A 26,451-nucleotide genomic window follows, 5' to 3' on the forward strand; every position below is an offset into this window, starting at 1 on the left:
AGCCTTCTGAGTAGCCACTATAGCTCTGCTAAATGTTTACCACCTACCAGCGCTTAATAAATTATTAAAAGTGTAATCCTTTATTAAGAGCTGGTGAGTGGTGCGCATTTAGCAGGGGTAATTTAAAAATGGCGGTGGTGCTCGAGTAATGTAAAAATGAGTCCTGGCGTCGGAGCAGCAGGCGCATGCACGGAGGGGCACGCTCGTACTTTTGAGGACATTTAAAAATAGCAGCAGTGACTGTGGCTTTAAAGATGGCAGCGGTGGCGAATAGTCCCAGCGGTGAGATGGCCTTGCAGTGAGTAGTCCCAGTAGCGACTTGCATGGCGGCGAAGAGCCGGCAGTGATTTGGTCATGGACAAACATTCCATTCCGCTATAGACGCGGATGTAATCTCCTGTGGAGCCGGGCAGGGAGTGTTACATTTAATTGAACCATGTGGGTTGTTTTTTAATTGCTGCTATAGTTTTATTTTTGTTTTCTGTTTGTTAGTTGTATTGCTTATTGGTTTATATACGCCTGGAAAAAAAAGACTCACATCATGCTGCCACCGACTCTGTTCTGGATTATAAAATGTGATGAAGCTTCAAAGCCGAGTGACAATGACATATTCCATTTTACGCCCCCTCTTGAGGCTCGGTATGAGCTGCTGTTTTATGATTGCACTGGATTCTTGCCCATCACCATAAAAAATGATGCACATATTGGTTATTATGAGTTCCTACATTGACAAGCATCTGTCGCGGTGGTATTATGGCTGCAGAAAACCATGCCAGAGGCAAAAGGAGATGTATTTCAAACAAAAATAGGTTAAGTTGAACAGCCCACAAAAGCTGGTGCCAAGTAAAGACCCTCCTGTTTGCTAACAATGCCAAATGTTTTGCCACGCAAGATCACATTTGCATTTAATGTACAAATGTACAGAACCCATTAATCTAGTGACGATTAACCATGTATTACTAAATTCTACATAGGCAGACAAATAACATTGGGATTGGTACCATTGCCTACATAGCTTTGGAGAGAAAGGATAACTTTCGTGGTACTACTGTACATTAGTTATCACAGTGGTCTTTTTATATTATTGTCATCTCCAGACAGAATTTTGTCACAGATATAAACTGGAAACACTTACGCCCCCCTACCGAGATATTATCGTTACTTTCATTTGCTGCAAATGTGAAAATAGAGATGGCAGACCAACATAAATTCATATTGTAACCTTAGTGTCCTAACCTGAAAATACTGAATAGAACAAGACAACAAACCCAAAATAATGCCTGTAAATGGGGATGATGTATCAAACAGGGATGGAACCATTACCGGCGCCTGGTCGTCTAAAATGTCTCCCCTAGCGCAGTGATGGCTACCCCAAAAAATGTGGGCTTCTAAAAATTCAGGCTGACTCATAAGTATTTTATATTTTTGACCACTCCAGTTAATCAAGTCAATTTTGGACCATAATTGATGGCAAATTTCATACTATTTGCCCTTGACTGTGACTTGACCCTTAAACATGAGGTGTCAGTAGTGATCAAATATTAATTCTTCCACCTAAAGAACATAGCTAAGATTAAGCACTTATTTATTTATTTATAAAATATTTTACCAGGAAGTAATACATTGAGAGTTACCTCTCGTTTTCAAGTATGTCCTGGGCACAGAGTAAAACAAATAATACATGGTTACAAATACAGTTACATAAATGAACAGGGTATACATTATATACAAGACATTGCATGCACAGTTAAAGAAAATATATGTTATGGGAGAATGAAACAGTTACAGACCAGGTTAAAATGTGAGACAGGCTTAGATTTGAAAGAACTTAAACTGGTGGTGGATGTGAGAGTCTCTGGTAGGTTGTTCCAGTTTTGGGGTGCACGGTAAGAGAAGGAGGAACGGCCGGATACTTTGTTGAGCCTTGGGACCATGAACAGTCTTTTGGAGTCTGATCTCAGGTGATATGTTCCCCCAGAGGATCTTACAACGCTTGTCCATGCCTTTGAGTCCTCACGCCTGCACTACTGCAATACACTCTACCTGGGTCTTCCGGAAAACGAGCTGCGCTGTCTGCAGCTGGTGCAGAATGCCTCGGCCCGGTTGTTAACTAACGAGACCCGTTCTTGCCACATGACACCAGTTCTATGTTCTCTACACGGGTTCCCTGTAAAATGGTGAATTTATTTAAATACTGGCTTGTTGACATTCAACGCCCTACATGCCCAGGGTCCCAGCTATCTGAAAGAGCTTCTAGTTCCCTACACTCCCATTCGCTCAGTTCAATCTGAAGATGAAGGACTTTTAACAGTTCCCAGAATCTCATTGGCTAAACCCCCTATACTTAATCCCCTACCCAGAACTCCCTACCTTAACCGCTAAATGAACCCCTAAATTAATTTACCTTGGCGAAGCGACCGGCGCCGGAGGGTCCCTCTGCAGCTAAACGTGGCCGGGAGACTTGGATGCGGCAAGACAGCCGCGGCCAGATGACCAATTACGCTCTCCTCGTGATGATTTTGAAGTCTCGCTATCACTCAAACGGTTAAGAGACAGAAATCGGCTGTGCAAAAAAAATATTTTGTAGAGGGAATTAAATGGGAATGTCTATAGAGTAATAGAACAGTGTTATTTGCCAAAAAAGAGACATCAATAAAGCAGGTTCAGTGGAAAGAAAAGCAGAAGTTAGTGTTATCTTATTTAATGTAGTTATCTTTATGTTCTTTTCTTACTTATGTGACCAGAATACTTAACAGAAGCTGAAAGCAACCATTAAATATTTCTTGAAACGGGATTTTGCCATCACAACTTCTCTGAGAATAACTAAACCGGGGGTTTCCCAACTCCAGTCCTCAGGACCCTCCAACAGGTCAGGTTTTCAGGATAGCCCAGGTGGCTCAATTAGAGGTTGTCTTCGAGCCACCTGTGCTGAAGCAGGGACTGATTGAGCAACCTGTGCTGAAGCAGGAACTGATTGAGCCACTGTTTGGGCCACCTGTGCTGAAGCAGCTCTCTGGCTGAGCTGCTGATTGAGCCACCTGTGCTGAAGCAGGGCTATCCTTAAATCCTGCGTTGGGGGACTGGAGTTGAGAACCCACGAATTAAATAATACACTTTAAAGGGCTTTAAATGCATTAATATTAAACACTTCATTTATTGCATGAAATCCCTCTTTTCCAGAAAATGTAGCCACGACAGGTTAATGACAAGATGAAATGTGTAGCGCATAATTGAGGCTGAGATATGAGGCCTCCCATTGCAAGCTGCAGCAAGAACCAGTAGATGCCCAGCAGGAACCCTGTAATATGTGATGCTCAATTTAAGGAATAAAAGAATATGTTTCTTCCTTTGTTCTGGGTATTATAGATGCAAAAAAAAAGAAACATGATGACAAATGAAAGCAATAATGGAAGAAAAGTAACTTTGAGGATAACAGAAATGAGCGAAGGCCACTGTACACTCAGATAACCTTTTTAACAAGTATGTTGCCCTCCGACAAATTATTAGTATAATTACCACTGCTGTCTTATTCCACAGGCAAGAAGCATATTTCAATGACTCTATGTAGCTTCATAGAATGACCTTGCTCTAAATGTGTTGTGTAGTCTGACCATGTGGGCATTGTTTGAAATACAAATGACCGACATGCAGTTGCCAATTGTGTGTAGAGGTTGTCATGGTACAGTATTCTGGTTTGATCGGCTGATAAAGTGCTGGTGTTCCTCAATAACAAAGAAAATAATGGTGTATATAGCGCTAAAAAATGTGTAAATTACGTGATAACAGTGATACTACACTACCAAAAATACATATAACATAGGCTGCCAGGTGACACTAACCCCAAGAAACAGTTAGTAAAAGAACCAAACATATACAAAACAGACCGGCGCCGTAATAGTCCAAAAGGTGAAGCAAAGTCCAATGATGACAGTGTCTCTTTAACTTCTATCTGCAGAAGTACTGGGATGCTCCAAATTTCTTAAAGATGTTACTCCACATATATATCAGGGAGAAAAACAAAGAAAACACATCATAGTGCAACACAGCTGATACTATCAGTTAGAGTATACCAACAAAACACACAAACAAGACAAACACTACATATAACAAGTAAGGCTGACTGAAATAAAAATGAGAATTTATTAACACATATATAAATGAGGCAGATGCGGGATCCGGTGTGTAAAAACCAGAATCCTACTTACAGGACTGCCACAGGTCATACGCAGAGGTTAAGAGTGTATCTTGTCTTTGCTGCTGCTCCGTCGGAACACGTGATACAGCTGTATGCTATCCCTACGCCTGATGCCTAAAGATTCAGATATTTTATTGTGCAGTGTGGCAGAGACTTGGCAGGACGTGGGACACAGATTCTACTTGCAGAGGAAGTTTTTGGTGCTTGTTTGATGCTCCCAGAAAGGCGAATTCGGAGGTAATTGCTGAGAAAGAGAGGGCTCGAGCCCCCGGAAGCCCCGGTGTCGCGGAGAGTGACGCAGTTTCGGTCGCCAAAGGAAGGAACCCCTGGGAGGTCACGTGTTCCGACGGAGCAGCAGCAAAGACAAGATACACTCTTAACCTCTGCGTATAACCTGTGGCAGTCCTGTAAGTAGGATTCTGTTTTTTACACACCGGATCCCGCATCTGCCTCATTTATATGTGTTAATAAATTCTCATTTTTATTTCAGTCAGCCTTACTTGTTATATGTAGTGTTTGTCTTGTTTGTGTGTTTTGTTGGTATACTCTAACTGATAGTACCAGCTGTGTTGCACTATGATGTGTTTTCTTTGTTTTTCTCCCTGATATATATGTGGAGTAACATCTTTAAGAAATTTGGAGCGTCCCAGTACTTCTGCAGATAGAAGTTAAAGAGACATTGTCATCATTGGACTTTGCTTCACCATTTGGACTATTACGGCGCCGGTCTGTATTGTATATGTCTGGTGTTCCTCAATGACATTGTTTATAGAACTGAGATCTTACCTCAGTTGTCTGATCCTATGGCTTATCAGTGACTGTCTTATGATCCCACTATTACATTTTTTTTTAAAAATCATGACCTGATTCTTGTTGGACAGAATAATCTTTGGATTGATGAACAGACTGTTAAATTCCTTACCCAGAACCATTGTAAGGATCCGTGAGTCTCGCTATCCGTGAGTCTGCTTCCTGCTTACATTTGCCCACTTTCGGGTGCCAATCACAGCAGGCGCCCCCTCTCGCCTTGTCCTCATTGGTCCCAGAATGCCTTATATGCTCGGCTGTCCCACTGGTTCATCGGCTGAGCATAAACCTTCCTACGTGCGAAGTGTTCACTGCTGTCTTGCCTCCAGTCTTGTCGTGCTTCCTGATCCTTGCTCCTGACCTTAGCTATTCCTTCGGACTCCGCTCTTCTGTTCTCCTGACCCCGGCTACGTACGACAATCCGCACATCTCCATCCCGACCTCGGCAAAGTACCTCGACGATCCGCTCCTCTCCAATATTGACCTCGGTAAAGTACCACGATGATCCACCTCTCTACAATCCAGACCACGGCTAAGCACCTCCTACGATCCGCTACTCTCCAACACCGACCTCGGCAAGTATTACTGACCATCCAGACCTCTCCTACCCTGACCCGGCTACCTCGACCAATCTACACTCCAGATGCGCCCACGCACCTGTGGGTTGGTGTAATATCAAATCCCCATCTCGGCCTCGCGGTCACGCCTTGTTTGTGGTGAGCACTCCGTTACACACATCCTGTTAGACCAGTGATACAGTACATGTGCTTGCGTGTACTGATTGATCTGTGTGGTTGATTGAAGTGCTGGTTGGTTAAAGTGTGTGCAGTTAGAACCAGAAGGAAAGGGAAGTACTGGGTATACTAGCAGGGGTAGCTGTTTTGGGGGAGTGTGCAGTGGGTTAATCTATTTTTAAAGTGTGCTGTAATTTGAAGCCTGTAACTTTTTTTCCCTTTCTCCTGCCTGAGGTAGAGTGGGTGTGGTTGGTTAATTGGCTGGCCTAACACACCTGCAGTGGGTGGGGTAAATTAATTGATAACCTAACACACCTGGTGGGTGTCCCTATTTAAACAGAGGCTTCTAACGAATCCTGAGCTTGCGTGTACTGATTGATCTGTGTGGTTGATTGAAGTGCTGGTTGGTTAAAATGTGTGCAGTTAGAACCAGAAGCAGTTTGAACAAGGAATAGTTTATTGAAGTACAGTTTACTGTTAGTACTTCTAAACTTCATAGTTGCTAGAATGAGAAGGATTGAAAATGCCACTCAATGCACATCTTGCCACATGTATGTGCACGTGGAGCAGCTGTTCCAAGGAGCATACCGCTGTGAGAAGTGTGAGCAGGTGGTCTCTTTAGAATCAGAGATTGCTGATCTGAAGAGGCAACTTGCAATATTGAGGGACATTGGCAATCTTGAAAGGGAATTAGAGCTCACTGAGCAGGCCCTTGCTTCGACTAGTGGTGCAGATGGTGGCGCTTTTAGTGAGGAGCAGGTAGGTAGCTTAATTGTTGTTAGTGAGGAGCAGGTAGGTAGCTGGGTGACAGTTAGAAGGGGAAGCAGGGGCAATAGGGAGAGGCAGGTCGTTTCTGAGCTGACACATCCCAATAGATTTGCCATGTTGAGTGAAGATAATGGGAATGTTGGGGCAGAAATGGCAAGGCTGGGGGAGACTAATTCCTCTAGCAGCCAGGGGAATAGTTCCCCCAGCACAGTGGGGACTCAGAATGCTCAGATGCAAAGAAAGATTGTGGTGGTAGGGGACTCCATTATTAGGAAGGTAGATAGGGCAATCTGTTTGCGAACAGTTTGTTGTCTCCCGGGTGCTCGGGTTCGGCACATTGCGGATCGGGTAGACAGATTGTTGTGGGGGGGGCTGGGATTGACCCGGCGGTCTTGGTACATGTTGGCACCAATGACAAAGTTAGAGAAAGATGGAGGGTCCTAAAAAATTATTACTGGGATCTAGGCCAAAAGCTTAAGGCAAGGACCTCCAAGGTAGTATTTTCTGAAATACTACCAGTGCCATGCGCTACCGCAGGGACACAGTCAGAGATCAGGGAGGCTAATGCATGGCTAAGAAAGTGGTGTAGGAAGGAGGGGTTTGGGTTTTTAGAGCACTGGGACACCTTTTCTGAGAGGTGCCATCTATATTCTAGGGACGGATTGCACCTCAATGAAGAGGGATCTTCTGTGCTAGGGGGGAGAATGCTAAAAAGGTTGGAGGAGATTTTAAACTAGGAGGGAGGGGGGAGGGGAATGAAACAGATAATGAACTAAATGGAATAGATGAGGATACAAGGTGGTATGGAGGTAGAATGGGGGCAAGTGCAAGTTTGACAAGCAGTGAGATACCCATAGTAAATAGAGATAATACTAGAAAACTTCTAAAGACTAAACCAAGTGGGAGCAGAAAGGAAGGAGCAGATAAGATAATAGTACAGGCTGAAAAAAAAACTTAAATGCATGCTTGCTAATGCAAGAAGCCTGACAGATAAAATGGGGGAGCTTGAATTAATAGCTACAAGGGAGCAGTATGATATCATAGGCATTACTGAAACATGGTGGGATGAAACTCATGACTGGACAGTTAATTTAAAGGGGTATTCTCTTTTTCGGAAGGATCGAACAAATAGAAGGGGAGCTGGAGTATGTCTATATGTTAAACCAGATCTAAAACCTATTATAAGGGATGATGTCTAGGAAGGGAATGATGAAAATGTAGAGACCTTGTGGATAGAAATTAGCAGTGGAGGTAAAAGTATAAAGAAAATGTTTGTGGGAATATGCTATAAATCACCAAATATCTGTGAGATTGAGGAAGCTAAAATACATTTGCAAATGGAGAAGGCATCAAAACTGGGTCATGTTTGCATAATGGGGGATTTTAATTATCCAGACATAGACTGGGGCAATGAGATTAGCGTTACAACAAAAGGAAACAGGTTTTTGGGGGTGCTTAAAGATAATTATATGACCCAAATTATTGAGGAACCAACCAGGAGAGGGGCAGTTCTGGATTTTGTCATATGAAACAATGTAGAAGTAATAACAAATATTCAAGTCCTGGAACATTTGGGTAACAGTGATCCTAACATGGTCTCATTTGAAATAAATTATCAAAAAACAGATTACTTGGTTCAATAAAGACTTTAAACTTTAGAAAGGCAGATTTTAATAAACTGAGGTCTAATCTAGTAGTAATACAATGGGATGATGTTTTTGCAGGGAAAAATGTAGAAGATAAATGGGCAGTCTTTAAAACATTGTTAGAAAAGCACACTTATCAGTGTATACCCTTGGGTAATAAGTATAAAAGAAATAAGTCAAAACCAATGTGGCTAAATAAACAGGTAGGGGAGGAAATGGACAAGAAGAGGAAGGCGTTTAGATTCTTTAAGTCAGAAGGGACAGAGACATCGTATCAGAATTATAAGGAATGTAACAAAAATTGCAAAAGGGCAAATAAATTAGCAAAAATGGATAATGAAAAAAGGATTGCAATAGAAAGTAAGGTCAACCCTAAAAAGTTCTTTAATTACCTTAATAACAAAAAAATGAGAAAAGAAAATATAGGACCCTTTCAGTGTGAGATGGGTAGGCAGATTATTGGAGATAAGGAAAAAGCAGAGGTATTAAACAAATTCTTTGCCTCTGTGTTTACCAGGGAAGAATCAAGTTCAGTAGCGCCACAGGAGGAAGCCACAACCTCCATATTAATGACCAATTGGTTAACTGAGGAAGAAGTTCATAAGCGACTTGAAAAAATTAAAGTAAATAAGGCACCTGGCCCCGATGGCATACATCCAAGAGTTCTCAAGGAGTTACGCTCAGTAATAGCAAAACCATTATATTTAATATTCAAGGACTCCATTTCCACAGGCTCAGTACCACAAGATTGGCGTAAAGCAGATGTGGTGCCTATATTTAAAAAGGGAGCTAGATCACACTCGGGGAATTACAGACCTGTAAGCCTGACTTCAATAGTAGGGAAAATACTTGAAGGTTTAATACGGGATAATATTCAGGAATACCTAATGGAAAACAAAATTATTAGTAATAGTCAGCATGGATTTATGAAGGATAGATCATGCCAAACTAATCTTATTAGTTTCTTTGAGGAGGTAAGTAAGAATTTAGAAAAGGGTAATGCAGTTGATGTAGTCTACTTAGATTTTGGAAAGGCTTTTGTTACAGTTCCACACAAGAGGTTGGTGTACAAAATAAAGGAAATTGGACTGGGTACAAATATATGCACCTGGATTGAAAACTGGTTAAAGGACAGACAACAGAGGGTTGTCATAAATGGAACTTTTGCAGGTTGGCCTAAAGTCGTGAGTGGAGTACCTCAAGGATCGGTACTGGGACCCCTGCTTTTTTATTAATGTTTATTTATTGGTATTGGTATTGGTAATGGTACTTGTTTATTAATGACCTTGAGGTTGGGATCGAGAGCAAAGTCTCCATCTTTGCTGATGATACTAAATTGTGTAAGGTAATAGAATCAGAGCAGGATGTAATTTCTCTTCAGAAGGACTTGGAGAGACTAGAAACGTGGGCAGGTAAATGGCAAATGAGGTTTAATACAGATAAATGTAAGGTTATGCATTTGGGATGCAAGAATAAAAAGGCGACTTACAAATTAAATGGAGATATATTGGGGGAATCCTTGATGGAGAAGGATTTAGGAGTGCTTGTAGACAGCAGGCTTAGCAATAGTGCCCAATGTCATGCAGTAGCTGCAAAGGCAAACAAGATCTTATCTTGCATCAAACGGGCAATGGATGGAAGGGAAGTAAACATAATTATGCCCCTTTACAAAGCATTAGTAAGACCACACCTTGAATATGGAGTACAATTTTGGGCACCAATCCTAAGAAAAGACATTATGGAACTAGAGAGAGTACAGAGAAGAGCCACCAAATTAATAAAGGGGATGGACATTCTAACTTATGAGGAGAGGCTAGCTAAATTAGATTTATTTACATTAGAAAAGAGGCGTCTAAGAGGGGATATGATAACTATATACAAATATATTCAGGGACAATACAAGGAGCTTTCAAAAGAACTATTCATCCCACGGGCACTACAAAGGACTCGGGCCATCCCTTACGGTTGGAGGAAAGGAAATTTCACCAGCAACAAAGGAAAGGGTTCTTTACAGTAAGGGCAGTTAAAATGTGGAATTCATTACCCATGGAGACTGTGATGGCAGATACAATAGATTTGTTCAAAAAAAGGTTGGACATCTTTTTAGATGTGAAATGTATACAGGGATATACCAAATAAGTATACATGGGAAGGATGTTGATCCAGGGATTCATCCGATTGCCAATTCTTTGAGTCAGGAAGGAATTCATTTTTCCCCTTAATGGGGTTTTATGTTTGCCTTCCTCTGGATCAATAAGTAAGTATAGATATAGAATAAAGTATGTGTTGTCTAAATTTAGCATAGGTTGAACTTGATGGACGTACGTCTTTTTTCAACCTCATCTACTATGTAACTATGTAACTATGTAATAAGACACTTGTCAAACCTCCAGGGTGACCTATCTCTGCTCATGGCTCACTGTGCCAGATGCTATCAGTTTGTTGGTTTCTGGTTACAATCACTTGTTACTACTACGGGGATACTTTAACGATACCACAACTTTTTTAAACCAACTTAACATGATCTATTCGGTACCTTGTGATATATTACTTGTCACAAGTCTGTATAATCCCAGTTACTGGAGGACTCTTGGCAGCCAAGAGAGTATTGACTAGGTCTTCAATACACACGCGCCCTTCGATTTAATTTTTTTATTAGAAACAATGAATCTGGTACTTACCAGTAATTATTTCAAATTCAAAGCTATTACCTACAACTCACAGGTACAGCGATGGGGTTCAATAAGGTCCCATCTTTCGCAAAACTTTTTATGGGTATCAGAAGATCTCCCGTGGGGGACGGGATGTAGCGATGCACTGCCCGAGACGAAAAACGATGGGAGCCAGATCGCAATGAAAAATATTTATTTTGCTGTCAGCAACATTTAAAATAGAGATGCAGGAACCTTTAAAGCGTTTTGCTTAATTTTGTGCTTTATCAAAGTGCATCCTGCTCCCATCGTTTTTCGTCTCAGGCACTGAACCGCTACATCCCGTCCACCCCGGGAGATCTTCCGGTACTCTACACGCGAGCAGGGAGTACGACAAACCGGACTTCTTAACAACAAGGTCGTGAGTAATATTTGACTACTTATCTACTCAAGGACTTTTCTTCTATCGTGTATTGATGGTCTTGACGGAACGTGAGTAATACCAGTTCCCTGACTTTCCAGGCATTGTGGTTTCCGTCTTCAAGGACACTGTTGTGATATTATGGATACCACTGCATATATTGATGAAGGAGCGTTATTCACGGGAGGGTTTACAGAGGGGTTCCTAGGGGATGTTTTTCCACCTGGGACCCAGTTTGTGGGTACCTTAATTTGGTATTCACCTGACTGACATGATGATTCTCCTGACTGACATGATGAGGGATTGATTTTTGGGTGTTTTGCAGCACAGCAGTTCCACATCGCTTTTTGGCACTTTGTGTTATTAGTGAGGGTATATATACGGCACTAAGTGTGGTGTACATTATATCTTGATAAAGGTCATAGTGAGGACCAAAATATCTCTGTTCCTGTCCAATAAAGACTTTTATATTTTTGACTTAAGACCAGTTGAGTGCTCGACTTTCCTTTAGCTTGCATCACAAACCCTCCCTGCGCGTGGTTACAACTGAATGGGCACCCGTTGTGGATTACAACAGTACCGTGAGTGCTCCTATTACAAACATTAACTGAGAAATATTGCCACCAGAAAGTACTGTAGGAAGTAGTGATGCTACTTTAAGGTTCATTGCCATGACCTCACATACACGGTGTACAGTTCTGGAGTGAATAATCAATTGAAAGAATCCAAGAAGCGTAAATACAGTATATAGTAAAATGCAAAAGCAGTTATGAATATAGATCAGCGAACCAGTCCAAATCTGTTTCCCAATATTTTCCCGATTTGTTAGACCAAATCCAGGCCTTGATACCCAGGATTGGACAGCCACAGTAAGACACTGGCACATAGATGCACAGCACTTAGTGTGGAGTGTTATAGTCTTAGGCCTCGTTCAGGGTGCAGGCTTCGGAGGGAGGGCGTGCTGACGTGCGTGCGGCCGTGGGATACAATGTATTTAAAGTGAACTGTGGTTGTCAGGGTAGCAGCTGCCCTGTCTCCGAAGTAGGGAGTTGACGCTGGCTACAGTTTCAATAAACAAAAAAATTGTTTTATGAAGCTGCAGCAGCAGCGTCACTGGGACCTCGGCAGCCAATGAAATCATTCTTGAGAATGATTTCAAGACTGCAACTTGGATCCTTAAGCTCCCGTCTGCCCCCTCCCCGCCTCCTGAATTCCTGAAAAAGTCTTCTGGGGAGGATGAACACACATCGCCCAGCAGACTGCCGCCCGCCCTCGCAAACGCCCGCCCTCCAACTCCTGCCTCTGGCACCCTGAATGAGGCCTTATGTAATGTGACTGCATTTAATGGTCCCTCTGTTGAGGATCATGTTGTACCTGTGTATCCTTTCTAACTACTTTATAAATATAGTGGTATTATAAACAGTCCTGCCTCCATTTTGTCTGACACAGCCACGTGTGGGAAACGTACAGAGGACTCAGGCCCCCGCCACAGCAAAAGGTGTTAGTCTGAGGTAAATTAGAGGCATTACACAAACATACTGTGTCCCCAGGAGTCCCTTTAAAACCGGAAGTACCTGTGCCTGCCAGTGTGTGGGAGCTGTGAAGTGCTCCACCGAGTGTGTGTTACTGGTTAATCCTCAAAACCTTCAGCTAATTCAATGACTGATTTTATAAACCATCAGTGAGATACATGAAAATTATTACTTGTAAGTATGTATTGGTATATACAAATGAACCCAAGAAATATATATTTTAGTGGTGAACTGATCTTTAGCACATAATATATTGAATGTATTACATTAGCCTTTATAGGAGCCACTCACATCATTGTAACCGTACATCTTCATTTTTCCATCGGTCTCGTAGCATAATATGGATTTTCATGTTCCCAGTGTTTGGAGGGTCTGGCAGGCCCATATTTACTCTGTGAGGTCTCTGAAGAGGGATTTCCTTACTATTAGGCTCAGACACGTCCCCTGCACCTATCTTTATGTGCATCGTTCTCCCTGTGGTATGGCAGCTGAGCCCCTGCCCCACCTTCAGCTAGCTACAGGCTCAGATAGATCAATGTCTTAATTTAATATATATATAGTACCCCATTGGTGAAAATGATCTCGACAGACAACAATGGCAGGCGCCTTCACACGAGGGCCTCGCTTAAATGTCAGCTTCCCGTATCCCACACGGACAGAATGGTCCCAAATTCAGGGGGAGGGGGTGGAGAGGTTACATGGAGGGTTCCTTATCACCCAAAACCCTGCTCATCTGTCCCACCCATCATGTCCGCTCCTCCATCTCCATAACAACCCGACTGAGCACGTAGGGGGCGTGTCGTCGTCTTGCTCTGTCGTCATTCCGCAGCTCGAGGAAATAAATAACGGCGGCAGTAGCGCGCGCTTCTTCCCTTCCCTGGTTGGGCCCGCCTCCTCCAGGCTCTTTCCCTGGCCGCCCGTTGGTTGCTGACTGTCCGTCTTCGCTTGGCCCCTCCTCCTCAAAGGAGTTTAGAGAGCCGTTTGTGAATGGGGGGGGCGGGGGTGAAGTCGCGGCCTCCGTCACGTGACAGGGGTGGTCTTTTTTAATGTTTACATTGGAGGAGGGGGAATCCTTGCGCCAGACGCGGGCCCCGTTTCGGTTTCATTTCCTGCGGGGGGGAGGAGGTGAGGTGGCCCGTCCTGACAGAGGAGGGAGGGGGAGGCTTCATGCTGCGCTCCGGCCACTGACTAGAGGGAGAAGGAGGGCCGCCTCCCCCCATACACCACCCCCTCTCTCCCCGCGCGCCGGGAGGGGGGGTTAATCCGCTCGGAGTCACCGAGTAACCATGGAGGAGCTGCTGGTGGAGGCGCGGGGCTCCAACGGGGCCTTCTACAAGGTGAGATGGGGGGGCGGCCTTCTACAAGGTGAGGAGGGGGGGGGGCTGCAGAGCACAGGGGGTCACTCCCGGCTGGGAGACGGGTGGGGGCCTGCGTCTGCCTCCCCTCAGCCATCACCCGGCGGGTAATGACTGGCAAACTTCTCCACACACATATATATCCCATCCCCCTCCATTCATAACCCATCCCCTCCATTCAAATCCCATCCCTCCCCCTCCTCCATCACCTCTCGCCTGAGTATCGGAGCCATCTTCCTGCAGTTTTCCACCTGCTGCCAGCAGTCTGCAGCATCCCCGGGCCCAGGCAGGCCCTGTCTTCCTCCACCCAGCCTGCAGCATTCCCTGGCCCAGACAGGCCCTTCCGTCCTCCACCTCCCTGAGTATCAGAGCCATCTTCCTGCAGCTTTCCACCAGCACTCTGCAGCATCCCCTGGCCCAGACAGGCCCTTCCGTCCTCCACCTCCCTGAGTATCAGAGCTATCTTCCTGCAGCTTTCCACCTGCCCCCAGCCTGCAGCATCCCCCGGGCCCAGACAGAGACCTTCCTTCCTCCACCCAGCCCGCAGCAATCCCGGCCCAGACAGGCCCTTACTTTCTCCACTAGCTGGAGACATCTGCTCTGCTCTCCCAATTTATATTTATTTTATTTTTTATTCTTATTTATAAAATGTTTTACCAGGAAGTAATACATTGAGTTACCTCGTTTTCAAGTATGTCCTGGGCATAGAGTTAAGATGACAAATAATACATGATTACAAATACATAGTTACAAGTAGCAGGGTATACATTATATACAAGACATTGCATGCACAGTTAATGATATATATATATATTGTAGGCGTATGTAACAGTTACAGGCCAGATTAAATTATCACTGCTGTGTGTGTATATCTTTATATAGCGCAGGGAATTATTCTGCAATGAAGTGCAACAAGCAAGGGCAGACCATAGGAAAGGAGATCCCTGCCCCGGAGAGCTTACAGGCGGAGACTCCGTATACATTTTTTCTTTAATACAATTCCTCATCCTTCCCCCCTTTTTTTTTTTTTTTTTTTTTTTTTTGTGATTTGTGGTTATGTCCTGCAATCTCTTTACTGGGCAAGGTGATGTGGGGCAAATAGTGGGATCCTTTTGTGGCTTTATTCAGTGTATTGTAACATTTGCTTTCTCCCAGCACTGGTTGGTACTGTTGCTGTAGTTGAGATCTAGAGTAAGGATGAGCATGTTTCTTAGGTTGAATAGGTTTATCTAGTCACACACAACCCTGCTTAATTTTTGTGTTTGTAAAGGAGTGTAAAATGATTGCGTCTTATTTTTTATTTGTTTTGTTGAGGTGGTGAATGGTAATAATCATGTTAAGCTTTGTCCTTCAAAAGATCTACCTATATACTAAAGGTGTGTGTGGTGTGTGGTGGTGGTGAGATATATATATATATATATATATATATATATATATATATATATATATTATTCTTTTTCTTAAGGCAATGTTTCCTTCTCTTGTAGGCATTTGTAAAAGATGTACATGAAGATTCCATAAGTGTTGCTTTCGAAAATAAGTAAGTACCTGATTTATATGAATTGAATCCAGATGTACTAAGAAAAAAAAAACATGTATTTGAATATGTAGTTCCTCCTAGAGCCAAAGTGTACTGTAACATTTCTAATGTGTTGAATGGCTATTTAGCAAAATCCTGCACTTCTATTTTGAAATATTTTTTTTTTACATTTACCTTGCAAATATGGTGAGCTGAAACATGAATGGAAAATAAATACAAAAACACTGTGCTCCTCCCAAATTGACTTGTAATTTATTAGTGAACTTGTACACTTTCATCCTCTTTAACAATAGTAATTTAGTTGCATCTTGTCTTCAAAGAATGATTTAAGTCGGCTAATCCTGTCATGGTAAACGCAATGTAAACTGGTACCTACGGTACACTAAATGTATAATATTTCCTAGGTTTTCATTGAGTGTATGGCTAGTTCCCTTTCTCTAGCTGTACACTTATTTTTACTTGCTCCTACATCATGCAACAGTTAAATACTTGCTTCTTGGCAATAATAAATAATGTTTTTTTATATACTGTAGAACTTTATTCCAGAAAATACTACTTGAAACACTAAGCCTTGTTATCTCGCACTATGACAGCCAGCTGTAATACATTGGTTGTCAAGAAGAACTCTGCTTCTGTCACTTGCCTTTTACACTGATGGTTTTAGCACTGTGTTGTTTACATAATTAAAAAGCTTAAAATCATGCACACATCGACGCCAGTCACTGTTTGAGATGCTTCTTTGTTCTAGCTTAACCGATTACAGTGCAGGTCAGGTGTTAAATATATGTTCATACCTATTGTGCTGGACAACCGTATGATGGGCTTGTGTTTGCAGCTGGCAGCCTGAGCGACAGATCCCATTCCACGATATAAGATTTCCGCCTCCTTCGGGTTGTAATAAAGACATAAATGAAAGTGATGAAGTAGAGGTAAGTTCCTCATTAATTGTTACTTTCAGTGCATGCAACATTCTTGTCCTCTCATGCCTGTAACGTACAAATATCTAAAACGTAGATAATTAATTCTTCTTTTCGTTTATTCTTTTTAGTTTTTGAGGGTGAAAGGCGAAGATGATTTCATGGTAAGTTGTGAGGACTGCTAGTTGGAAGAAAAAAAAGTATTGTTTTCTGAAGATCAAACATGTACCCTTTATAATTGAAAACTATATTGTCCTTGGAAGGTACCCTCTATATTTGTTTTTTTGTTTTCTTTCCGCTTCAATAGTATAATATTAAAGTTGCTAATAGAACGGTTGAAGGGGCAGCCCTTTTTCCAACCAAGTGAACTAATGTCTGTGGCATGTTTAATGTGTTAAGTGGATATCTCTTTGAGGAGGTTACATTTTATTAATATATCTATATTCATACAAGATTAAATAATAAACCATCCCACTGTCACGGGTGGGAAAAATCAGGTGCCTAAAATGTTGTCCCTGGCGCCAGTGCTGCTGCTTTGTGCCCTGTTCTGCTTTGCTAGCGTGACTACGAAGCATGATTGGGCACCATACAACCGGCTGCGGTGGGGACTGGCAGGTCCGTCAGCTCTGTGCCGCTCAGTGTGGGGAGTGGGAAGAGGGAAAGAATTAAGAGCAGGGGATAGGACTAACCGCTTCCGGACTTTCCCCACCCCTGCTTTTAATTTACGACAGTGTTCTAGGGGAGGGGGAATTGTCTTTGTAAACCCCCTCTCAATTCCCCAAGTCCTGTCTGCCCACCAAGTTTAAAAAAAACAAAACATTTTTGTCCACACCTACTTAAAATCTTGAACCACTTTTACTCACGTGCTGAAATACTTGAATGGCCCTTCAGTTGCGCTAAACTGTAAACACTGCTTGTTTGGCTCGAATTCCAGCCCAAAAGATCACGAAGAGCATTGGTTTTCTGAAGTTATTTTGTCTTTGTAATAGCATGTTATCTCTTTGCCACAAGTTGTGCTTTGTTTGTTTTTTTGTTTTTTGTTTTTTGGGGGGGGGGGGGGGTTGCGCTTTGGCAGGAAAAAAAATGCTATTCCTGTTTGACACAGGGAATAGAATAATACAATGCAAATGTATTTGTTGATCATTTAGTAGTAATTGTTAATATGCCTGTTCTTTGTGCATGGATGAATTTTTTTACTTATATTTTAAATCATGTGTAAAGATCCTTGACTTTATTGCACTTCTGACCACAAAGTTAGGGTCTTATAGTGAACACGTAAAAACCATTATCACGAATGTTAAGAATTTCTAAGTGGCAAATATCTACCTTTTGAGAAATGTACCTACACCTGTACATTCTGATGATACATTCTCAAGCCGAACATGGCCAATAAAGTATGTTTAAAAGTAAACCAACCTGGGGTTGGGGTAACACATAATAGTCTAAAAAGGCATCTATATTTAGGATTTTAGTACTCTAGTGTTTGTGGAGATGTAATGTATGTATGTGTTTTGTTACTTGATTAAAAAAAAGTAAGTTTTTTTCATGTGTTTCTGGGGAGGGACAGTGTGCAATGTATTGCAGTCTTGAACCAGACAACACAGGGACTAATGTGTTGATTGTACTACTTGTATAAACCGGATAACTGTTTTGTAACAAATATTTTTACTATTTTTTTTCAGGTTTATTCCAGAGCAAATGAAAAAGAGCCATGTTGCTGGTGGCTTGCTAAAGTCAGAATGATAAAGGGTGAGGTAGGAATATGTCTTTTTTTTTTTTTTTTTTTGTTCAAATGATTATTACATTTTTTTTTTTTTGCACATGAAAATCATAGCTTGTAATGGGAAAGACCAACCCGTGCTTAAGCAGTAAATGAACTAATCCTAATTTTAGCATAATTGACAGAATACTGATTGCGGTTACAGACAAAAGTCCTTACGTTTCTTAAGAAGATGATTTTTTTTTTTTCATTAAATATGTGTATCAGTTTTACGTTATAGAATACGCAGCTTGTGATGCTACATACAACGAGATTGTCACCATAGAACGACTGCGATCCGTGAATCCCAACAAGCCTGCAACAAAAAACACATTTCACAAGGTCAAGTTGGAAGTGCCCGAAGACTTGCAACAAATGTAAGCATGTTTGCTAGTTCATAAAAGCTCATCACAGCCGATGTGCATCTTCTCAGAGGAGCACTGTGTGGTCTCAAATCTATGCCTGTAACTTGTGAAACATGTTAACGGTCGAGGCCGTTTTTGCTACGACCAAGTGACCGACGGCACTTCGCCGTGACTGACTCGCCCCGCCATAGGGACATGTTGGTGCGTCTGCAGCTTTGCCGCTATGGTAAGTGCTGTACCCTAAAACCCACTTATTTTAAAACTAGTACATTTTGGCTTAGAAGCAGCCGCTGGAAGGGGAAGTCCGTCTGCGGCTGAACGCCTATGGTTATTTGGTTGCAGCGAAACGGCCACGAACGAATGTCCCATTCCGCCTGGTATATTGTCCCCTAACCCCCTCAGAGTGGCATGGGCATATGAAAATGGGCAGCATGTGTAAAGCCCGCCTTTTATCAAATAAATGCCACCAAAACACCAACACAAAATACAGCATCGTAAATGTATTTTAGCCTTTGGTTGCTACAGCCTCTTTAGTGCTACCACCACTTGACCGCTTCACTGATGACAAAGCTAAAGGGAAGGAGCCATCCTCCTTCCATTCCTCATCCTCGTATATCGTGCCTTTGGGCTTAAACTTGATTTCCCATACCACGAGCCACCATATATTTATTTATTTTGGACGTGACGTTTACTTCATGAGCACTAGGGAGTGCCAGACCCAACAGCCATAGTAGCTGTGTCTGGGGACACTCATAAGGTTAATAGCTGTTACTTGTGGGTGCCTTTTTGTTGCCAGACTGTGCTATACAGATTGCCAAAACAAAGGCTAGCTGATATTGGTCACTTCGGCAAAAAGGGCAACACGTCATCTGCTGACAGGGACTGATGGAAGTCCGCATAGAGGGTATTTTGAAAGCTCTGGAAGGGCTGTTGCAGAGAATTCGCATTAAATCAAACATTACTGCTTTATTAATTATTGTAAGTACTTTATATTTCGTTCACCTGCATACTACTTTTTTCCTCCAACATTACTTTCCTGTATTTTAAGTTTTTTGTTTCATTTTTCTTTTTGAGCTATGCACAAATTTGTGATCTTCCATTTTAGGTGTGCTAAGGAATCTGCACATAAAGATTTCAAAAAGGCAGTTGGCGCATTTTCAGTAACTTACGATTCAGAAAATTGTCAGCTTGTAATTTTGGTAAGTAATGTGCAAAGTTGAGTCCTTTCTGTGAACTAAGGTGTACAATGAAGGTGCCCCCAAATACAAAATTATTACCTTAGTGGGTAGCTGCTAAGGTAAAGAAGCTTAAATTTGTATTTATTGTGTACGTTAGCAGGGGGTCTCCTGAGCTGAACAAAGTTGATTTTATCAACGGGGACACCCTACTTTCCGAGATACAGGCCCGGTTATGGAGTGCCGGTATCCCTCTGCTTTGTTTAGATCCAACGGTTACGTGGCCCACAGGATTTTAACATGGGGATAAAGGGGCCTGTATTTCGGGAAGTAGGGGGGGGTAGGGGGTCCCCGGACCTGAAATCAATGCGGTTCAGCCCCGGAGACTCCCTGCTACAAATACTGTAGTGTTACAATTTTAATAAAAACCCCCCGCGATCGCCTGAGAGACGCGCAGTTAGTGACTGATTCAGCCTATCTCTTACTGCGCATCGCTTACAGACCCCGATGGGCCTTTACGTCTGCAGCAGAACATCTCGGACCACCACGCGGTATAACGCATGTTTCAACGTGTGAAATGTTCGAATAACGGCCGCTGCATCTGTAGCAACAATGTTGCTAAATAGTCCCTGATTTTCAAGCAGCTAAGGGAATGGGCAAAATAGGCGGACTAAATAGCCCAGGATCGGCCAACCTTTTCTGCAGTAGTGCCAATAATAAATGGGCAAATATTTTTTTGGGGGGGGGGGGGGGCTGTCCTACTGCCCCATACATGCAGTTACAGTTTAACTTAATTGCTAAACGTAATCTAAATGTCAAAAGTAAACAAGGATCATGAAAAGATTCAAGTATTGCAAATCTTTTTTTTTTTTTTTTTTTTTTATTGAGAAGAAACTTGAAATCCTAATAAGTAAATAAAAAGAAGAATCCGATTGAGACATTTTACAATCGGATTTCTGAACTTGCATTTCAGGCAAGTTTCTCAATATTCAGATTGATTTCCAAGATTGAGAACAGAAGCAGACGGCGCCCACATGCGCGTCTGTCAATACAGAGCTCTACTTAACTTTGTTGAAAAATAATTGCCGAAAACATCTGCTCGCAAAACAAATTTATGTTGATAGTCATAAGTTTCCCATGACGTATTATTTAATTTTAAGGTTTTCATTTTGTCCCTTTCCTTCCGGTTTCACGTGAGTCATTCCAAATGCTGTTGCAGGCCAAAGATTCGCCACCCCTGAAATAGACCTGCTCTGCTGTCAGTTTTTTTGGTTTTTCATTATTCTTTAAAACAATTAACTATAGAACCTAAGATTTTAGTAATTAACTAATTATTCTGAACTTGACTTCTTACTCAGAATGTTCCACTGGTTGTTATGATTTGTTTTTGAAATGTCACCTCATGCATAATTAGCATTTGCTGCTTCCTAATTACAAATGAGTGAACTGTTGGTCTATTATGCGAAATATCTTTATGTAGTTAAATGTTTCTAGATCTTCAGAGCGTTAAAAAGAATAGATACTGTAATCTACCTAACCCATTTTCTCTTTAAATATTTTTTTTTTTTAAATGAAGGGCTTAACTATTCCATAATCCTTATTGTCATAGCAACTTAATTTATCATGCTCCATATCTACAGCAAGCAATAGAGACAGTCTCAAGTATCAGTGTATCTGAGTTAAGGATTGGTAATTGTATCAACACGTGTTAGTATCTTATTTGAGAACAGGCAGATATTTGTAACACCAGTGAGTTAGAAAATAAACTTGATTGAAGAGCTCATTGGTGGGGTGTAAAATCTCTGTATATGGAGTTTTAATGAGGCAGCCGCTGTCGTTTTTATTGAAAACTGTGATTTCAATAGTTCCTTTTGATAGGCTGATCCCCCTAGAACATCATATTCATCTCCATATACAAGATAGTATTACTCACGATTCTGGTGTATACAGTACTGTCCTGAGATGCGTGCATCTAGCCAAATAGTGAGAAGAGGGAAATCCAAACGGAGAAAAAAACAGAGCACAGCGTTTCAAAAAATCAGGGGCTAAGCAATTCCAGTGGTTAAAAAATAAGTTTTATTAATGGGCAAACATGGAGGTGTACAGATGCACACTCTGACGCGTTTCGTGCTATAGTAGCGCTTTTTTCAAAGAGTGTCTTATCATTGATATGGTTGTTACAATTTAAATACTTTCCCGAAACCGGAAACAATGTAACGCGCATAGCGTGATGTCTATGGTAATCTGGGGTGAGCCCAGCCGTCGACACTCAGTACACAGTCTGCAGCGACCCCTTGTGGGAGAAGGAATTAATCACATGTCAGAAATACTAAAAACGACAATAACCATAGATCACTCATAGTGAATGTTATAATCTGAAATTAAAAGCAACAACAAATTGAACAAATAAAGGAACCTGCTGAATGGAATGAAAACATGAATATATCTATACCCTGATCATTTTGACCAGAACGACCATGAATCAAGATGACTTGTTAAAAATATCATGACTAATGAAAAAAAAAAATATGTATTCAAACTTAATTGATCAAAATTTGACAAATACATTTTTGAAAAGATGTATGTATATAAATATTTGTTGACTCACTTGACTGACAATATCAATCAACAATATATAATCAAATAATGAAAAACAGATCTACTGTATAATCACATGTCCTCTTGATACTCAAACAATGCATAGACAATTGTTCATTATTGATGAGCAGTAACATAAGAGTTGAAGGAAAAAATTCTACAGAGTATGAGAACTTTTTTATATACATACATACTATCCAGTGAATGCAATAGCTTATTGAATAGCAAATGTTTATTAACATATATAAACAATGTTTCTGACCTTCTTTTGGTATAAACACAAATGAAATAAAGAGCAACTATAGACCCAGCCAAAAACTATATCAGATCAGAATTGTAATTCCTATGAGTGACCATATAAATTATATTCCATATATTGCAGAGAATAACTGAAATCTTTCCCATAGGCATATATCCATTTAATGAACAGGAATATAAGACATACATCATCAAACCTTGCATATAGGTCAAAAAATGACCATAATAGCTATGGTATATGAAGATATTAAGAATCATCAATCGTGTCTATACTAAAATTGTCTATAGAAACAATGGAAGCAGATAGGTTAAGAGCAATTTAATCATTCCAGAAAATGTTTAAGATTCTAGTCCGTATTCATACCTTGTTCTCCATATCGAGTTCTAATATGTGATAGCATGTAAGCCATCTTTTCAGACTAGTCTGTCAAAGTTCTTTCTGTTTGTATTTCCTGCGAATGTTGTGGAAACCGCTTCCCCTTTTTACGCAGTCCATCAATGAAGTTACTTTAAAGCGGGCATCCATGCTGAGTGACATGCATTTCCGAAGTCTTCGTACTAAACTGTCCCTGATGTTGAGAAATGAAGAAGCCAGCAAACAACTTGAAGTATGTTTCTTTTTTGTATCCATTTTTAAGTTTGTTTTATACCCATTATTGGTATTTTAAACATTTTTTATTTATTTTAAAGCATTTATAAGTAGCCTTTTTTTTAATGTAGCATTCTTGGATTACGATATATTTTAGTGGTAATACAGATGTAGCAAGACGTACTGTCCTCTGCCACAATTTACACTACTCTGGTGCGGCTACAGCTCTCACGGCCCAAGGACAGTAAGCTGTCCAGGAGGATTAACTCTGCGGGGTTCCATGCTTCTGAATGAGACCCTGCAGTGTTAATCCTTTTGGGCCATCGGCAGGGAGAGCAATACTGATACCTTCCAGGTGAGCTATGCAGCTATCTGAAGCTGTATCCCCGTCTTTCTGCCTGGTTTCATGTCCCTGCACCGCTGGTAAGATACAGGGCTGTAATTCTTTCCTCCTGGATGTAGATGCAGGTCTACATAATGTGTGGGAGGCAATATTTATCAAGGGGGCTGAACAGTGTTGTCCTGTCCAGCCTCCCCCTCATGATGTAGAGCCCCATATAAAGACATCTACATAATTCAGCGGGATGGAATTGCAGTCCGGCATTTTACCAGCGGGGCCACCGATTCATGCAGAGACAGGGATACGGCTACGCAACTCATCTGGAAGGTGAGTATCGGTATTTTTCTCCCATTCAAGCAAAGGATGAACGCTGCGGGGGCCCATTCAAAAGCACGTGTTCCCATCCCCCTTTCCCCCGCAGCGGTAATCCTTCCGCAAATCTTGTGGCCGCGGGTTGACGTATTTTTTTTCCACGGCCACAAGAACAGTGTCTTGCTACATCTGCATACATGTAGTTCGTCAAAAGGCGCTGCGAGACGAAGATAAAATGTCTTTCAAATTGAAACTTAAGTTAAAATTCCCCGTGACTTTTGAATGTGTTAAAAACATATTTGAATTGTTTTTCATAGTTAAATGAAGGGAAATATTCAGCATATTGTTGATAGCAGAATATATTAGTATTTTACTGGCAACTGCAAGAGCTTACCAGCAAGTAGAAAGTACTCATTTTGTAATCTGAACATTCATATGTCGATAATTGAGATACAATAATAAGTCAACAAGAGTGGCATTAAAGTCTCACAATGTATGATGGGCTCCTTGGGTATACAAAGTATCAGTGGTTTCTCATGCATCGAGACATGTTGACTGAAAAATATTCTATTTTTGTATTTAGAGCTCAAGGCAGCTGGCGTCCAGATTTCATGAGCAGTTTGTTGTGCGAGAAGATCTTATGGGTCTTGCTATTGGTACTCATGGAGCGAACATTCAACAGGCCAGAAAAGTCGTGGGTGTAACTGCAATTGATTTGGATGAAGATACATGCACATTTCATATCTATGGAGAGGTAAGAATTGTAACACTTAGTTTTGGTCTCTGAGCTTTAAATACATGGTCATATTGATACTGAAGCGTTCTATTTTAGGACAAAGATGCTGTAAAGAAAGCCAGAACCTATCTGGAATTTGCTGAAGATGTGATACAAGTTCCTCGAAATTTAGTAGGTATGTCATATTCTTTATCTTCACCTTTTAGCTGTTATAATGCATCATGTGGTTATTGTACATTAGAACAGTGGTGCTCAACTCCAGTCCTCAAAGCACCCCCCCCCCCAACAGGTCAGGTTTTAAGAACCTGACCTGTTAGGGCTGGTTTTGAGAACTGGAGTTGAGCACCATGTGCATTAGAAAACACCTGTGCTAAACTTTAATTTCTATTTCTTAAATGTAAATAGTGTTGTGTATTTTGCCTGTGTGTTGGCTTGGCCAACACCTCTTAATCTACGTGTTTGTCATAGGTAAAGTGATTGGGAAAAATGGAAAGCTTATTCAGGAAATTGTGGATAAATCGGGTGTTGTCAGAGTGAGGATCGAAGCTGAAAATGATAAGAATATTTCTCAAGAGGAGGTATGTTTTAAATGAATCACTTTCTTTGCTGGTGTAATGTTTTTGGCTTTTAAATTAGTCCTGTTTACAACATTGTGTTCCGCACTTCTCTTCTCTTTGATTCCATTGCTCATTTTAATTCAAATGTGATACAGGTAGGCGTTTAAACCCGGGGAGGTTCTATAATTGATGAACGAAAAGGGGCACATAGTACAGGTTTTCTGTAGGACTTTATAAAAACAAAGTCCTGTGAAATTCCAGTGGAAGGTACTTTAAGTGTAATTTATGTGGCTACATCTTCACATTTTAATCTGAGCACAAATGTTTGTTTTTGAACTTTTCTAGGGAATGGTTCCATTCGTGTTTGTGGGGACAAAGGACAGTATAACTAATGCAACTGTTCTTCTGGATTACCATCTTAACTATTTAAAGGTAAAGTCTTGGAAAAATAGTTTCCGTAATACTTTTCTAAAGCGGCAATTTCAGCTGCACTTTTTTCCGAAGCTAAATAGTGCTATTTGTAACTCCGGGGACCTCCTGTTTACAGAGCTACTAATTGGTGTTTCTGTTCCCTCCAGGGAAATCGATATGACTGGCAAGTCATGCGGTTCCCACAAGCCAATGGGAAGCCTCAACATTATTGGTTACGGCTTCCTATTGGGCAGCCATTTAGGGGAGGGCACAATGTAATGCTCATGTAGTCACAATCATGTATCGGGGCTTTTTAGAATGAAAACACACACATTGGAATCCAGGGCATTTTTATCTATTGCAGTGATAACACTAGGCTGTCCCAGTTGCTGCAAAATGGAAATATCATTTATAGGGTTTTTTTTTTTTTTTTTACATGAGCTAATCCATTCATTGTCGGTGCTAGGGGGGCCTACAACACTTCAGAGAGTTGCAAGCTATTGTGCTGCAGGTTCATGTAGTAGGGAATGGGTTAAATATCAACATTTATTTTGCATTTAACCAGGAAGTGGACCAACTACGCTTGGAAAGGTTACAGATAGATGAGCAACTTCGACAAATCGGAGCTAGTTCAAGGCCACCACCAAATCGCCCAGATAAGGAGAAAGGATATATGAGTGAAGACTGCAGCGGCCTGGGACGTGGAAGTAGACCTTACAACAACCGAGGACGCAGCAGCAGACGAGGCACCGGATATGCCTCGGGTACATGTCTATTGGCATATA

At 41.4% G+C, this 26,451-nt stretch overlaps 1 protein-coding gene and 1 long non-coding RNA gene across 5 annotated transcripts in view; one reads left to right on the top strand and one right to left on the bottom strand.

Moving 5' to 3' along the window:
* On the bottom strand, positions 1–14,088 carry LOC142467506 (uncharacterized). Its single transcript, XR_012788410.1, has 3 exons — positions 13,046–14,088; positions 2,405–2,563; positions 1–2,167 (listed from the first exon to the last, which is right to left on the bottom strand). It is a non-coding gene; the product is annotated as an uncharacterized LOC142467506 (long non-coding RNA).
* Positions 13,650–26,451, top strand: part of FMR1 (fragile X messenger ribonucleoprotein 1) — a 19,267-nt gene continuing 6,465 nt past the window's right edge. The window contains exons 1-13 of one of the 4 annotated variants that reach the window (XM_075573277.1): positions 13,650–14,091; positions 15,597–15,649; positions 16,485–16,578; positions 16,698–16,730; positions 18,249–18,320; positions 18,554–18,702; positions 19,796–19,889; positions 23,213–23,329; positions 24,546–24,716; positions 24,795–24,873; positions 25,167–25,276; positions 25,601–25,687; positions 26,232–26,430. In XM_075573277.1, the coding sequence (XP_075429392.1) occupies positions 14,041–14,091; positions 15,597–15,649; positions 16,485–16,578; positions 16,698–16,730; positions 18,249–18,320; positions 18,554–18,702; positions 19,796–19,889; positions 23,213–23,329; positions 24,546–24,716; positions 24,795–24,873; positions 25,167–25,276; positions 25,601–25,687; positions 26,232–26,430 (1,309 nt within the window). In that variant the 5' untranslated portion in view covers positions 13,650–14,040. The other 3 variants (XM_075573278.1, XM_075573280.1, XM_075573279.1) reach the window with 3 other exon arrangements.

The sequence above is a fragment of the Ascaphus truei genome, chromosome 16 (assembly GCF_040206685.1).
Source record: "Ascaphus truei isolate aAscTru1 chromosome 16, aAscTru1.hap1, whole genome shotgun sequence".
Lineage (NCBI taxonomy): Eukaryota > Metazoa > Chordata > Amphibia > Anura > Ascaphidae > Ascaphus > Ascaphus truei.